Genomic DNA, 16,536 nt, shown 5'->3' with positions numbered 1-16,536 from the left:
TCCCTGGCAAAAGTCACCCAAACTGCTGGTTCTTGCTGAAGTATAGTATGTCCTGATTATGATGAGCACAGTACCTGCCTTCCAGTCTCCAGGCGCAGAAAACGTACACCCAGCAGCACATTCCGTTTGACCATAAGCCTCAAAAATCTGTGTTGGACAAGAGGAGTTAAACTCACTTTTTTTTCTTCAAGTTGCATATCCTCATTTGAATTTTTGCCAACAAAGTAGATGAGTAGACATGATACCTTTTGTTGACATACACATGGCAGATAAGGATTGCAAAGCCCATCTAGTCTGATTTTACTTCCTGGTGCACAATCATAGAACCCATTTGATCAGTGCCCTTTCTCCTCACTGCTTTGCAAGTTTGGATCATCTGTGCACGTAATAGAATTACTTTTGACTACTCTGGCTGAGGATATATATAGAGGTTAGGCCGTAGTGGATTCAGAGTTCTCACCCGGACACAGACTGGTTTGAAGGCCACAGGCCAACCTCTAAATGAACTCATATTTACTATTTTGCACTGTGAAATGCTAAAAAAAAGAAGCTTATGAACAAGCATAACTACAAGTTAAATAAGTAAATAACTGATACTAAAGTCTGAGAGAGTGAAGGTCACACAGCTGTGCTTGGAAGTGATAAGAGCAGTGAGGGAGCAGACATTGCTTCTATCCCTAACAAACTGCCAGTTTTAGTGTATAGTGTGAGAATAGCTAGAGGAGAGAGAGATTGCTTCCTGGACATGACAACACAGACTGATCCCTTGGAAAATGTAAGATATATCTCTCTCTCTCTCTCTATATATATATAGTAATTATTAGCTGCAACTAACTCTTCTGTATTATCTGATTTTATGTATTCTCTTTTTCATCCTTTTATTGCTTAAATAAACCTAGCAAAAATATCTGGAACTATGATGTACTGAGTCATAGTGTGTGTGTGTGTGTGACTATTTGTGTGGGGAATAAGCTCCTGGATTCAAGCCCCCGGGTATAATCCCAGTAATTGTGTGTATTTACATTGGGTAAGCCCCTGAGGTATTCCTGTGTGCATGCAGGTGATAAGCCCCTCAGGCAGATCCCAGGGTAGACCCCAGTGAGGTTAACACCCAGGCAGAATGCCAAGGTGCACAGTCTGGAATTCCTCTACTGCTTTCGCCTGCACCACCTTCCCTGGGCGGCCATCCTGTGCATCCACCTCCCTTTCCATGAAGAAATATTTGGAACCCCCTATCATGACCTCTTCTCCTAGAAATTCCTTTTTTGAGTTAAAAAAAAAAGATTTGCTTCTTGTGCATCAATATTTATACTTTTGAGGTATTTAAGTCTCTTTATCATATCCCTGCCTCTCCTCTTCTCCAGAGTATACATATTGAGGTCCTTACGTCTAATGTTATGGGGTTTTTGGCGCAGACTCTGCACCATTTTCATAGGCCTTCTCCAGAATGCCTCTACTCTGTCAACACCCTTTCAAAGGGACAGCCTCCAGAACTGGATACAATACTCTAGATGAGGACTCACCAATGACCTGTGGAAAGACATGATCATCTCCTCGTTTCTACTAGTTATGCTATTCCCTTGCAACTCTTTGGCTATTGCCATGTCACACTATTTTGCTATCTTGAGATCATCAGTTGTAATCATTCAGAGTCCTCTCACCTGCTTGGCAGACAATAGTATCGCACTTCCTACCATGTATAACCTTCTTGGATTTCAGCATCCCAAATGCATGACCTTGAACTTTTATTTACTGAATTAGTCTAATGAATGTCCTACCATATGTGATGGGGCCTCCAAATTTAGTCCACATCTTTGGAGTATGGGCTGGAAAGAGACTTTGGATAGGGGAACCTTAAAATTGTCTTCTGGTGGGAAAAATTGGAGGGATGGCAAAAGAAAATTGGTTCTTACCTGCTAATTTTCGTTCCTGTAGTACCACGGATCAGTCCAGACTGTGGGTTATGCCTCCCTTCCAGCAGATGGAGACAGAGAAAAACTCGAACGGCACCCTCTCTTAACCTGGTGTGCCACCTGCATCTCTTCAGTATAAATATTATCCAAGCAGAACAAGAATAATAACAATGAATCAAGCAATGACTAAACCTTGGAAAACAGAGAACCTTAAAATTAGAACTGATGGGAATTATGCCCCATCCAACAAGGAAAGCAACTGCCTTTCCCTGTAGTCTTCTGCAATAAAACTGAATATCAGCGTGGACTCTCATGCAACCCCCTCCATGAGCGGGTGTCTGGACTGATCCGTGGTACTACAGGAACAAAAATTAGCAGGTAAGAACCAATTTTCTTTTCCCTGTACGTACCCGGATCAGTCCAGATTGTGGGATGTACCAAAGCTTCCCTAGACAGGGTGGGATGCTGAGAGTCCCACGCGAAGAACACCGCTGCCAAAATTGCTGACATCTGGAGCCTGAATGTCCAAGCAGTAGTGACGAGCAAACGTATGGAGCGTCTTCCAGGTAGCCGCTCTACAGATTTCTTGTGGCGACAGCAGCTGGCATTCAGCCCAAGAAGCCGCCTGGGAGTGAATGAAATGGGCTTTTAACCCCTCAGGTACCGGTCGTCCTTTACAAATGTAAGCGGACGAAATAGCCTCTTTTAACCATCGCGCAATAGTTGCCTTAGATGCTTTCTGACCCTTCTTAGGACCGCTCCACAGGACAACAAATGATCTGAAACTCTGAAAGGATTTGTGACCTCCAAATAGCACAAAAGAGACCTTCTAACATCCAAACACCGGAGTTCCCTCGCGTGCGCGACATCGGCTGATAAATTTGAAAAGGCCGGGAGTTCTACTGATTGACTTAAATGAAAGGTCGAGACCACCTTTGGCAAAAAGGAAGGAACCGTGCGAAGAGAGACTCATGAATCAGAAATTCTCAAAAAAGTCTCCTTGCAAGAGAAGGCCTGGATTTCCAAGATTCTGTGAGCCGAGCAGATCGCCACCAAAAACACCGTTTTCAACGTGAGGTCCTTTAACGTGGCCCGCTTAAGTGGTTCAAAGGGCGGATCACACAAGACTCTAAGCACCAAATTAAGGCTCTATGATGGACACACAGGATGGATGGGAGGATTCAAATTCTCACTCCCCTGAGGAATCGTACCACATCCGGATGTGATGCTAACGAGCTGCCTACAAGAGAACCCAAGGCCGTCACTTGTACACAGAGGGAATTAAAAGACAAGCCTTTGTTTAAGCCGTTTTGCAAAAACGCCAAAATATGAGCAACCGAAGCCTGCCTGGGAAGAACTCCTTGTTCGCAACACCACATCTCGAAAACTCTCCACACTCTGACATATGTCAGGGAGGTAGAGGTTTTCCTGGCTTGCAGCAGAGTAGTAATTACTTCCTCTGAATACCCTTTCTTCCTTAATCTCCTCCTTTCAAAAGCCAGGCCACTAGACAAAAGCGATCTGCCTGGTCGAAAAATATAGGGCCTTGACGAAGCAGATTTGGAAGATGACGGAGCCTCAGGGGTCCGTCTATCGCAAGATTGACCAGATCTGCGAACCACGGACATCAGGGCCATTCTGGAGCAACTAGGATTATGCTCCCTGGATGAACTTCTATCCTGCGTAGAACTTTGCCCACCAGAGGCCAGGGAGGAAACACATACAGGAGAACTGAGGTTGGCCACGGAAGCACCAGCGCATCAACTCCCTCTGCGCCGTGATCCCTTATGCGATTGAAGAAGTGAGGGGCCTTAGCATTTCCTCGCGTCGCCATTAAGTCCATGTGGGGTAACCCTCATCTGCGCGAGATGAGATCCATTGCCTTGTCCGAAAGTTCCCACTTTCCTGGATCTATTCGCTTTCGACTCAGGAAATCCGTCTGTATTTTGTCTTTTCTGGAGATGTGAGATACAGCAAGCAGAGCCAGATGTTTTTCCGCCCAAACCGTGAGTTGTTCCGCTTTGTCGGCCACAGCTTGACCTTTGGTGCCGCCTTGACGGTTGATGTAGGCTACCATCGTTGCATTGTCGGACAGAACCCGGACCGCCCAATTGTGTAACAGTGGGAAGAAATGCTGCAGCGCTAACCGAACTGCTTTGGTCTCCAAGCGATTGATCGACTAGCTCAACTCCTCCACGGACCAGCAGCCCTGTACTGAGTGGGACTGACAGACTGCTCCCCAGCTTGAGAAACTGGCATCCAGGGTCACTACGATCCAATTCGGGACTTCGAGGTCTATTCCACGAGTCAAATTGTCTGGGGCAAGCCACCAGCCAAGACTGGATCTGGTGGGATCTGTGAGAGGTAGAGGAAACCTGAAATCCTCCGATTTGGGATACCAATGGAAAAGCAATGCTCGATGTAATGGTCTCATATGAGCAAAAGCCCAGGGAACCAACTCCAAGGTGGATGCCAAGGAGCCAAGGACCTGTAGATGATCCCAGGCTTTGGGAAGTGGGAGCGACAACAAGCGACGAATTTGCTCTGTCAATTTGGCTATTTGGTCCGGCAGAAGGAACACCTTCCCCAAACTGGTATTGAACTGTGCTCCCAGGAAGTCTGTTGTCTGTGACGGGAGGAGATTGCTTTTGGCTCGATTGACAGCCCAACCGAGCAACTCCAGAAGACTCACCACTTTGCTATTAGACTTCTTGCAGAGGTCCCTCGATTTTGCTCGGATGAGCCAGTCATCCAGGTATGGATGAATGAGAAGCCCTTGCTTCCTTCAGGGTTGCCACCACAACCACCATAACCTTGGTGAATGTGCAAGGAGCCATAGCCAGACTGAATGGCAGGGCACACAACTGGAAATGCATACCTAGGATCATGAATTGAAGAAATTTCTGATGATCCTTGCAGATGGGTATATGCAAGTATGCTTCCATCAGATCCAGGGATGCCAGGAACTTGCCTTTGCAGACCGCCGCAATGACTGAGCGCAGAGTTTCCATGCGGAAATGAGGTATCTTGAGAGCCCTGTTTACCTTTTTGAGGTCTAGAATAGGCTGGAAGGATCCCTCCTTTTTTGGGACCATGAAATAGATGGAATATCGCCCCATCCTCCAGTCCTCTCTGGAGACAGGTCTTACCGCCCAGAGAGACAACAGGCGGTCGAGGGTCTGCCGGACGATCTAAGCCTTGGTCCGCGAACTGCAGGGGGAGACCATAAAGAAGTCTTGAAGAGGTCGAGCAAATTTCACAGCGTAGCCATCTTCTATAATGTTTAGAACCCACTGATCGGAGGTTATTCTGGCCCATGCCTCATGGAACTGGGATAATTGGCCCCCAACTCGAGGAATCGAGGGATAGGCCAGCCGTATCTCATTGAGAAGAATTGGAGCCAAGGGACATGGCAGACCCCCTGTACGATGACTCCCCGCAGGCAATGCTGCGTGATGGATGTGGCATCAGGGAAGACGGGGCGGGGGGCGCCGAAAATTTGTGGCAGAAAAGAAGAGACAGAGAGCCCAACCAAACTACCAAGAAAGTGCCCGGACTGAACCCAGACCCGTACCGCAGTGCAGCCACCATAGTAAGTAAAAGAAAATGGAAGAAAAAAACTGACAGGCTGCTTTCTTTTTTTTTTATCGGGTCTGGGAATAGAGAGAGAAGAGGGACCAGACCACTGTAATCTTTCTCCGGCCCCTTACCTGTCAGGAGCCCCGCGGGGTCACCAACCCCAGCTCCTCAACCTGCTACCAGGGGGGATGGTCTCACCAGGACCTGCAGACCCCTTGGGAGGATTTTATTTTGTTTTGCTTGATTCCCTTTTATTATTTTATATATATATATATATATATATATATATTTTTTTTTTTTTTTTTTAAAGAGAGACTGAACATAAGAACATAAGAAATTGCCATGCTGGGTCAAACCAAGGGTCCATCAAGCCCAGCATCCTGTTTCCAACAGAGGCCAAACCAGGCCACAAGAGCCTGGCAATTACCCAAACACTAAGAAGATCCCATGCTACTGATACAATTCATAGCAGTGGCTATTCCCTAAGTAAACTTGATTAATAGCCGTTATTGGACTTCTCCTCCAAGAACTTATCCAAACCTTTTTTGAATCCAGCTACACTAACTGCACTAACCACATCCTCTGGCAACAAATTCCAGAGCTTTATTGTGCGTTGAGTGAAAAAGAATTTTCTCCGATTAGTCTTAAATGTGCTACTTGCTAACTTCATGGAATGCCCCCTAGTCCTTCTATTATCCGAAAGTGTAAATAACTGAATCACAACTACTTGTTCAAGACCTCTCATGATCTTAAACACCTCTATCATATCCCCCCTCAGCCGTCTCTTCTCCAAGCTGAACAGCCCTAACCTCTTCAGCCTTTCCTCATAGGGGAGCTGTTCCATCCCCTTTATCATTTTGGTCGCCCTTCTCTGTACCTTCTCCTTCGCAACTATATCTTTGAGATGCGGTGACCAGAATTGTACACAGTATTCAAGGTGCGGTCTCATCATGGAGCGATATAGACTGCCTTGACCCTAAGATCAGGGCAAGGCAGCAGGGTTTGCACCACCTCCATCTGCTGGAGATAGAGAAATACTGAAGAGATGCAGGTGGCACACCAGGTTAGAAGAGGCTGCCCTTCGAGTTTTTCTCTGTCTCCATCTGCTGGAAGGGAGGCATAACCAACAGTCTGGACTGATCCGGGTACGTACAGGGAATTTAAATGGTAACTGAGCAGGTTTATGTTGGTTAATGGGAATGTTTCAGCTGGACTAACTAAGGGGTTATAATAGCATGAGTTCTTTTAAGAGAGTTGGGAAGAAGAGAGTGTTCAAGAGAGTATATAATCTTAGCTCAAGGTTTGGTGAGAGGAGATTCAAGGAGAACCCACCATACATTATGGGAGGGAAGGATCTGCCAGCCAGAGCTGGTGGGCCTAAGGACCCCCTCCAGCTGGCATGGACCCTGCAGGGCCTTTCCCCCTCAAGAGGAAAAGCCTGAGGCAGAAGAGGAACTCTTTCCATAAAGAGTCACCAGGGAACCCAGCCTGGATAAGAAAACCAGGAGGAGCTGGCTTTATCTGCTGTCATTTCCTAGGAGCTCATGAGGATGCCAGCGACGCTGGGGAAAGCCCATGAGCACTGCTGGGGACAGAGGACCTGCCCCTTGGGAAGAGGGTATCTTGGTGGCCACTGATGCGAGTACCTCTCTCAGATGGAGGTGATGTGATGTGTGGAGAGGAGCTGGGATTGTTTACACTGCAGGGAGGAATCGAACAGAAATGTGAGCAACATATGTCTAAATGAGTTTGGAGGAGGAGTGAGGTAAAGTGGTAGGAAGGAACTGGAAGAATTCATTGCTGTTTGGTGCAACCTAGTAATAATGGTGTTGAAGACCGGTGAAACTGTTTCTTGGCTGTGAAGCCTGTGAACGCTGTACCACCCCCTCTTTATTCTTTGTACATAGTTGCTAAGCTGGTATCCCCAGTAATAAATGTTTTGGAAAAATACTTGGTAGGAAGCTTGATTGAAGGAGGGCACTTTGACTGCCAGCAACCACCATACAACCACAGTGGGGAGTCCTAAGTGGGTGACTTCCCTGTTCCAACTTAAGGACAAGTACCACCCTGTGTGCCTTTAGCCCAGGTCCACTATGCCATCTGCTTGACCCATATTGTTGAGTCCTAAAAGTGAGAGAGAGACTGGCACTCTGCTTCCACAAGTGTCAGAACCTCTCAACATTTTGTGTGCAGATAAAATCTTTCAAGACTATTGAGGTCCATTCCCCTCAGGCAATGTCAAGGGCTCGATTAAACCTGAAAGCATGCACCTTGACCACCTTTACAAAACAAGGGAATGCTTTTTAGACACCAAGGTATGTTCCTTCATTTATGACATTATTCAAAAATTCTGGAAACGAGCAGGAATTAAAATAAACAGCTGACAGTGTCTAACTGAAATTTTAACTAGAAAAGCTATACTAAACTAACATTTTAACAAGATCTAAAGCAAGGGCTCAATAAATCTAACAACCTCTTTATCACAGAGTGAAAGGTCGATGGGTGGATGAAACAGCCTCCTGTTGGCAATGCAAGAAGCAAAAACAGTATCTGAATTCATGACTGCATGGGACAAGCACAGAACATCCCTGGCAGTAGGAAAACATGACAAAGTAAGGTTTGCAGCATTGCCATTGGCAGAGAAAATGAGTAGATTGAGTGGGTATTGTGGCCATTGGGCTATCACATTTCTCATACTGGAAATGTGTGCAAAACCACATTGATCCTAGCAGCAATTGTCTGCTCATGATAAAGAATTCCAATAAGATGTTCCCAAGTGGCTTTCAAGTCCAGTGGTCTTGGCAGTTCATACTTACATGGCATCCTAATGCTGATCTGAGGAACATCAAGACATTGGGTGATATAGGGGCAGCTGCAGTGACCATCACTCGGACCTGTCCACCCATTGTGTCCTGTAAAGAAAAGGTCAAAGCCATCAGATAGGACAACCTGGACAAGACACTTTCTTCCATATGCTTAATCAACCATCTGAGAAAATGGATTTCTATACTAAGCTAATGGCATTCGTTACTCAACTTTCCAGCTACTTGTGATGGTTTTTGAGGAACTAAGCATAAAAGACATGGATAGGATGAAACAAATACATAACGAACCAACCAAAATCCAGAAAAAGATTTTGTTTCTACAAAGTCCTGTTGATAAAAGCATTCTGCTTATTTATTTAAAAATTCTTATATTCCACAAACTCCACAATGTTCAATGTGGATAACAATAAAACAGCCATAATCAATAAACACCGACATTATATTCAACAGTTAAAATATATAAAATAAGCGTTCTAAAATTATAACTCTAATAATATACTCGCTGTCAACCTGCTTCAAAAGCTTGTACAAACAGTAACATTTCCACCTGCTTATGAAATTTTTAATAATCAGATTTCCCTGTGAATATAATCTGGCAAGGAATTCTACAACAACGGTGCCACCGCAGAAAATGCCTTTGTTCTTCATTTGTATAATTTAACCTTTCATACTGAGAGTATCTTGTGCAATTTTGTAGTAGAAGTATTTCTTCCTTAATATGCATTTTTATGTTCACAAGATGTTTCTCCCTCACCCTCCTGTAAACCAATTCTGCTGTGCCAGGAATCAGATTATCTTTATTTACTTTAAAGCATTATAGCTCGCATTATCATGATACATCGAAGTGAGTCACAAAATTAAGCATGCATAATATAGCATCTAAAACACTAACATAATAAAATCATAAACATACAATAAACATATAAATGGCACTCATATAACCACCTCCAGCATCCCAGCAGGAAACATACCATCAAAAAACAGCATCTAAAAATGACCATCTATACCAAGCCAGCAAAAGGCCTGTGTAGCAGTTTGCTCGCACGGTTCAGGATAAGAGCAGGTAGCAAAACACTGCACGGAGCGGCAGTAGCCACAGAGGCATTCACGGAGCGGGATGCCAGTGGCCAGTGGTAGGTGTTCCACCTTCACGGAGCGGAAGGATGGAGGGCTGTCATCTCCCAATTAAATAAAAAAAAACAAAAAACAAAACAGGGATGGGATCCATCAGGTCTAGAGGACGCATATAAAGAGCAGGTAGTAAAATACTGCACGGAGCGGCAGTAGCCACAGAGGCATTCATGGAGCGGGATGCCAGTGGCCAGTGGTAGGTGTCCACCTTCATGGAGCGGAAGGATGTAGGGCTGTCATCTCCCAATTAAATAAAAAAAAAACAAAAAACAAAACAGGGATGGGATCCATCAGGTCTAGAGGACACATATAAAGAGCAGGTAGTAAAATACTGCACGGAGCGGCAGTAGCCACAGAGGCATTCATGGAGCGGGATGCCAGTGGCCAGTGGTAGGTGTCCATATAAAGAGCAGGTAGTAAAATACTGCACAGAGCGGCAGTAGCCACAGAGGCATTCACGGAGCGGGATGCCAGTGGCCAGTGGTAGGTGTCCACCTTCACGGAGCGGAAGGATGGAGGGCTGTCATCTCCCAATTAAATAAATAATTAAAAAAAAAAACAGGGATGGGATCCATCAGTTCTAGAGGACGCATATAAAGAGCAGGTAGTAAAACACTGCATGGAGCGGCAATAGCCACAGAAGCATTAACGGAGCGGGATGCCAGTGGCCAGTGGTAGGTGTCCACCTTCACAGAGTAGAAGGATGAAGGGCATCCATCTCCCAATTAAAAAAAAAAAAGAAAAAAAGAAAAAACAGGGATGGGTTCATGGGCTATAGGTATTACCAATTATTAGGCTTTTCAATATTTGATGATAGTTAATGTGACTTTCAAGGCATGCTTCACTTTCGGTGCATGTCCGGCATGACTCCCTGCTTCAATGACAGGGGAAAAGAAAAACTGATACTTCACACATTTCCAGCATTGCCCTCTGCTTCATGGCAGAGAGCTATGCTGCCGCTTACCCAACTAATCAAACTTAATATGTCACTTGGAAGCAGCTCCATCACTGCTCTCTACATTAATAGTGGGGGTGAAAAGGGAATTAGAACATAAGGTTACTAAGAGCCAAGAGAAACAGTTAAGTATGAGAAAAAATAAGTGTAAGGCTTGCTGGGCAGACTGGATGGACCGGTTGGTCTTCTTCTGCCGTCATTTCTATGTTTCTATGTTATGGTCAAAAAAAAAAAAAAAGAAACTCGAGGGCCTTGTTTGGTGAATTTGAACAGGCTGATCCAATCCTGGCTTTGCGCCATTGCATGTATGGAATTGCAATGTTGACTTCCCTAAGAAAAGTAAGACTTCATTTCCATGCATGCACCGGGGCAAAGCCAGGTGCATGCATGTCAGGTGTCAGGTCAGACTATTTGTTCAACTGTACACAAGTCATGAATCCTGGCAATTAGTCAAAAAGCATAACTCAGCCTTTAATTTTTTTTTTTTTTAGCTCCCCACCCCCCTTTATAGAAACAGGATCCCTTGTGAGACAGCCTCTCTGGGGATTGCCTCAAACCTGTACCAAATGACAGTAAAGGAAAGGAATAAGAGAGACAAAAAAAGAGAGAGGTTAAAGGGCTTAGTTGATGGGCTGTTGGGGCAGTGGACAAGGAGAAAAGTATCAACAAACCAAAAATAAAATTGGTTGAAAGAAACTCTCCAAAATAGATACCTGGAGATGATACCTTAATTAGGCTGACAAATGTATTATGATGTAATTTATCTTCTCGTGTTTGTATTAAAAATGTGAATGTTTGTTCCTTTCTCAGGCAGTTTACTGAAAATGAAGATGAACTTCCTTATACAGAGGGGAGGGAATACAGGAGGATGGATGAGTGAGCTTCATTTCCATACTGTTAAAAAGATTATGAGGGTGCTAAGCTGCCAAGTGGCACCAAGAGGGCACTTGTGGTTCCCGGCTCGGTCCTTGAGTGCCTCTCAGCGTGTCTGGTTTGTCAGGATATCCACAAGGAATCTGCATGAGACAGATCTGCGAACAGTGGAGGCAGGGCAAATCTATCTGGTGCAGATTTCATTGGGGACATATCCTGAAAATCCAAATGGCCAGAGGTAAGGATGTCGAGCACTGAGCTGTAAGGAGGGTCAAGGCCTTGCATTTCAGACCTTCAGGCTGTGCTTGACCATAGATAAAATTAGTTTCATGATGGGAAACGGAATGTAAATTCTGCAGCTCTCTGGGTAATCCAGCATCCCGGGCACCAAACATGGGTAGATGTAGATGGGTTACATTTCTGTGTTCTCCTGTCCCTCGGCGATTTCAATGTCCACCTTAGCGTTCCCGCAGCCAGCCTAGCCAGTGGGTGTCGGGTGAATCAGGCTCCCAGCGTGGCTGGCAGCTCTGTGACATATGCACACTTTTCCCTCCCATACCTTAGATTGCTCCCAGCCGGGAAGTCAGCATGCATTATTAGTAATGCCGAATAAATACAGCCCCCCCGTCCTCAGCCCAAATCCAATGCAGCCAGCCAGTGGTCTGGAGCAGCAAAAAACACGAGACGCAGTCTCCGCCCAGCTTACCTGCACCTTCTTAAAGATGTACTTGTCCCAGATGCTGTCGTTTCGGATAATCCCCTGCCTGATTTCGGCATGCTTTCTGGCCACGGCAAAGTTCAGAAGATGTTTCTTGAATGGGGTCTGTGCCCCACTTTGTATCTGAAGTCAAAAGACAGGGATTTTTTTTTTTTTTGTAAACTTTCTTTTTATGAATTAAATATTCAAATACAGTGAGGTGAATAAGAATGAAATATTATCGCATCATGTAACGGAATATTTAAAAAAAAAAAAAGTTAAAAAATAAAAGGCATAAACATGATGTGAGATTGCAGGCCACAAATATCTGGGGGGAGTCCAGAAGAGACTGCTGATATGTAGGCACGGGGCACTCTTGGGGGCTGCAGGGATTCTTCTAACAGAGGGGAAGGAAAGCTTCGGAACCCTTGGCGAGCTATAAATGTTATAAATAAATAAACAGTGGCCCTCCCAGCTCCTCAGAATAATCACTTTCCGCGGGGTGACTGAGCTATTCTCTGTGCCAGATTTCTCCTGAATTCCAGTTCATTCTTCTGGTTCTCCATTTGTTTCCTTTCTCTGATTGGACAACACTGGCGAGGCTCCGTGGCAGAACCTTCCACGGCTGCAGACGTGCCAGAACCTGCTCTGTATTATCTTACCCTCCCTCCAATAACCGTATTTATATGGGTCCCCCTGGTGGAGACTTACGTTTACCTAGTAAGGGTCCTGTGAGTGGCCTCACATGTACAAAAAGGCAGCCATGTCTTCAGGAGCTCACTCGACTGGCAGTCAGTGGGTGGACACCATGGTAGATACCATGAAAGATATGGATTGTAACGGATGGATAATTAACTATGCACATTTCTTTTTATAGTGAATACACAATTAATGTAATTCTTAAATTTGTATACCGCCTTTCCAACCAATGCTCAAGCAGGAAACTAAAGCAGTTAACATAAATCATAAAAATTATGAAGTTAAAAAGCAACATATAATAATACAAACAGAACAAAACAGACACAATTTAAAACATAGAATTAAAAACAAACATCACAGTAAGATATGAAAACCCAAATCCTAACAATGTCATTATATATAAATCTCTGGATTGTGTTCATATATAACTTTTTATTCAAACAAAACCCTGGCATGCTTTACAATTTAATATACACCAATAACGATCCTCACTTTGAAAACATAGATGTGAGACCAAAGACTCAAATATATCAAAGAATATGAATGGTAAAGGCACACTAAGGGATGCTTTACAACCTCAAGTTTGTGCTGGAAGTTTTAATCATCCTTCATGCATAATTTGGATATACGTATGCCCATACCTTTTGCTTATTTTTCAAGATTTTTTGAGCTGCAAATAAAACATCAAGAGATTTTTTTGACCAGTTTTGTGTAAATAAAATTAACTTTTCTGCATGCTAAGAAGATTATTTTGTAACATCTGGGAAAGAAGGTTATTTTGGAACATCTGGGACAGTTCATCATACACACATTGATTTTTTTCTTTTGAAAATTTATGTTCGAGACTCGTTCCTTATCCCCGGTGTAACTCGGGAACCCAACACCTCATAAACCGGCGTTTTGAAAATTAAGAGTCTCAGCTTTCCAGGTTTGCATCCCAGCATGCACTGCAGCATTTTATGGGACAGTAACAGGATGCCAGTGTGAATAGAGAGCAAGGACAGGGGGGGAGTGAGTACCTTATCGTATACCCTGTTGAGAAGTCTTGGTACCGTAGGGAATATCGTTGGCTGAAGGGTCTTCATGTCATCAGTTAGCAGCCGAATATCACCCTGGAAAAATCCTACTCTGGCTCCACAGCAGTACACAACAGTCTGGAAAGTGAAAAAAAAAAGGAAGATGCGATTTACTAGTCTGCTTCTGATTTACTACCTTTCAAAACAGATCTAAGGAAGGTCATTTTCGAGGGGGTTTCTGCAGTAAAACAACGTGGCTTTTTTTTACAAATTTTCCCTTCCCAATACAGGGGCAAACTTCTGTACGAATGTCATGTTCAGGCGAAACTTTATCCAGGCTGAGCAGAGGTGTTCCTGGGCGGAAGAGTTGGTAAGGGGTTTGGTCTTATGCGCATGCTTTTGGATTTTAAAATGTGTGCCTTCAGGTTTCGGGGACAAATTTTGCAGATGATTTACCAGGTGCGATTGTGAGTGCGGGTAGATTTGGTGAGATCATTTTGAAAGCAGTCATGTAAGTGAGCCCACTTTGAAAGTTTAGTGTAACTTCTCAGGGCACTTGCTGACTTTTTAAAAAAAATGTTCCCATGCAGTAATGTTACCAAATTACCCCTCGAATGTACTTTTTGCTAATGGTCCAAGAAAACAAAGAGGTAGGCGATCTATGATACTGTCAGGTGAACACAAAAGGAATAGATGCCGTTATCTTTTCCAAATACTTTATTGATGCAGAGACGTTCCAGATAAATTGCCCGACTCTGGCCGAGTTTCGCGGCCTTCTAGCCGCTGCCTCAGGGGCTCCAAAATTCAAATCATTAATAATGTTTGATCCACTCAAATCAGATAATGTGCCAACGATGATAAAACAACTTCACAACGATGGGTCCAAACACAGATTTGTGTGTAAATTTTGGAGCCCCTGAGGCAGCGGCTAGAAGGCCGCGAAACTCGGACAGAGTCGGGCAATTTATCTGGAACGTCTCTGCATCAATAAAGTATTTGGAAAAGATAACGGCATCTATTCCTTTTGTGTTCACCTTTTTGCTAATGGGGCACTGTGTCATCCCGCTGCAGATCTCAGAATGTTAGGATGGACTGCCAGAGGTTAAAAAGTCGAGTTAGTAGAGAAGCATAGAATATGAGGGCAGATAAGCGCCCTAATGCCCGTCTAGTTTGCCCAGTTTGCCTCCTGGTGCTGTGCCATACGTCCCGGTTGACCTCAGGTCTTCCCTTCCTTGCAATTTAGGACCTTTTTGTGCTCTCCCATGCCCTCTTCAGCTTTCTCATTGTGTTTGCCTCTACCACCCCCTTTCTGTGCATCCACTGACCTTTCCCTGAAGAAATATTTCCTAACGTTAGTCATGAATCTGCTCCTTTTCACGCCTGCTTTTGATTTTCTTCCCACTAAAGACAATCAGTCATCATGCACTGAACTCACAAAACCTTTGGTCCCATTTAAAATACATGCCCTTGTTTCAGGAACCAGACTCCCATTAGAAGGCAGCCACTTCTGTGGATACCAATGGCGGAAACCTCATGGATATTAAAATATTTAGGAAAATCACCTCCCATTAACAAACCCATACATCAAGAAGTACATGACACAGTCATTGTGTTTCTTTTACATACATCTCTCCTCCCACCACTATGTAAATACTTTATTATATCATTATATTAAACACACAGTTCAATTTTATTATTTAATCAACCAGTTCTATGTTATTGTTATTACAAAAACAGTTCATTGTAAATCTTATACGCTGTTTATTACCTGTTCCATGTAAACCGATATGATGTGCCAACGAATGTCGGCATAGAAAAACTTTAAATAAATAAATACATACCTATAAAATTTCTGCTCCAGTCTTCTGAAATATGAAATACTGATCGGTGTTATTTATAAAATTTATGTTCAAGGTTTGCCCCATAATATGCCACGTTACCAGACCAATGATGGCCTTTTACGCCAAGATGCTTACTCCTGATTCAATAGCCCAATACATAAACGCAGTAATTTACATGAACAGATAAAGCATGGACCAATTACCTGTACAACTCTCTCAAACAAGTGAGCCAGGGGAAGATAGGATATTGCGACATCCGACGTCTGAGGAACAATTGAACTCTGCAGGCAGGAAGACAACGCATGTAATGGTTTTGTAGACCAGTTACTGTGGAATGACTCGTTATCTAACAACATATGAAAAATAGTCCAGCCTGCTTTGTTCCATTACGCACAGAACTGAATCATTTATTACACAGATTCTACTTTTTCTTGCAATGCGTTTCTGCTTTTAGCCTGGGTCACTTTTCTATTTAAAATATGGCCTACCTCAATATTTTTAATAAATGCGGAAGCATCTGCCACAATATTTTCATGGGTCAGCATAGCACCTTTGGGGTCACCTATGGGAAAATCAGAACAAGAAAGCTAGGTGAAGTCATTGCGTGCGGTGTCTATAAGGACAATTTTTTTTTCCTGGGCAAGTATTTCATTTTAATCGGAATGGAGAGAGAGAAGTAAAGATATGCTCGGAATTATTCAGAATGGAACAGAGAACATATTGGAGATCATTACAAATCCTCTATATATATTTATGGTGCGGCCACAACTAGAACATTGTGTGCAGTCCTGGTCACCCCTATCTTAAAAAAAGGAATAGCAAAATCAGAAAAGGTACAGAAAAGGACAATAAAAATTATAAAGGGGAGGGAACAGCTGCCTCATGAAGAAAAGTTAAACAGCTTGCATCTCAAAAAAGATATAGTTGCGATGGAGAAGGTACAGAGAAGGGCAACCAAAATGATAAAGGGGATGGAACAGCTTCCCTATGAGGAAAGGCTGAAGAGA

At 43.7% G+C, this 16,536-nt stretch overlaps 1 protein-coding gene across 14 annotated transcripts in view; it reads right to left on the bottom strand.

Moving 5' to 3' along the window:
* Nucleotides 1-16,536, bottom strand: part of ACSL5 (acyl-CoA synthetase long chain family member 5) — a 168,726-nt gene that overhangs the window by 45,155 nt on the left and 107,035 nt on the right. For all 14 annotated transcript variants that reach the window (XM_029610383.1, XM_029610385.1, XM_029610390.1 and 11 more), the window contains 6 exons: nucleotides 16,018-16,091; nucleotides 15,733-15,810; nucleotides 13,692-13,826; nucleotides 11,983-12,117; nucleotides 8,309-8,404; nucleotides 75-147 (listed from right to left, as the gene is read on the bottom strand). In XM_029610383.1, coding sequence (XP_029466243.1) covers nucleotides 75-147; nucleotides 8,309-8,404; nucleotides 11,983-12,117; nucleotides 13,692-13,826; nucleotides 15,733-15,810; nucleotides 16,018-16,091 — 591 coding nt within the window. The remainder of the gene's footprint in view (nucleotides 1-74; nucleotides 148-8,308; nucleotides 8,405-11,982; nucleotides 12,118-13,691; nucleotides 13,827-15,732; nucleotides 15,811-16,017; nucleotides 16,092-16,536) is intronic.

This window comes from Rhinatrema bivittatum, chromosome 7, assembly GCF_901001135.1.
Source record: "Rhinatrema bivittatum chromosome 7, aRhiBiv1.1, whole genome shotgun sequence".
Classification (NCBI taxonomy): Eukaryota; Metazoa; Chordata; class Amphibia; order Gymnophiona; family Rhinatrematidae; genus Rhinatrema; species Rhinatrema bivittatum.
Note: the sequence above shows the minus strand (reverse complement) of the source record. Positions and strands in the feature narration are given on the sequence as shown.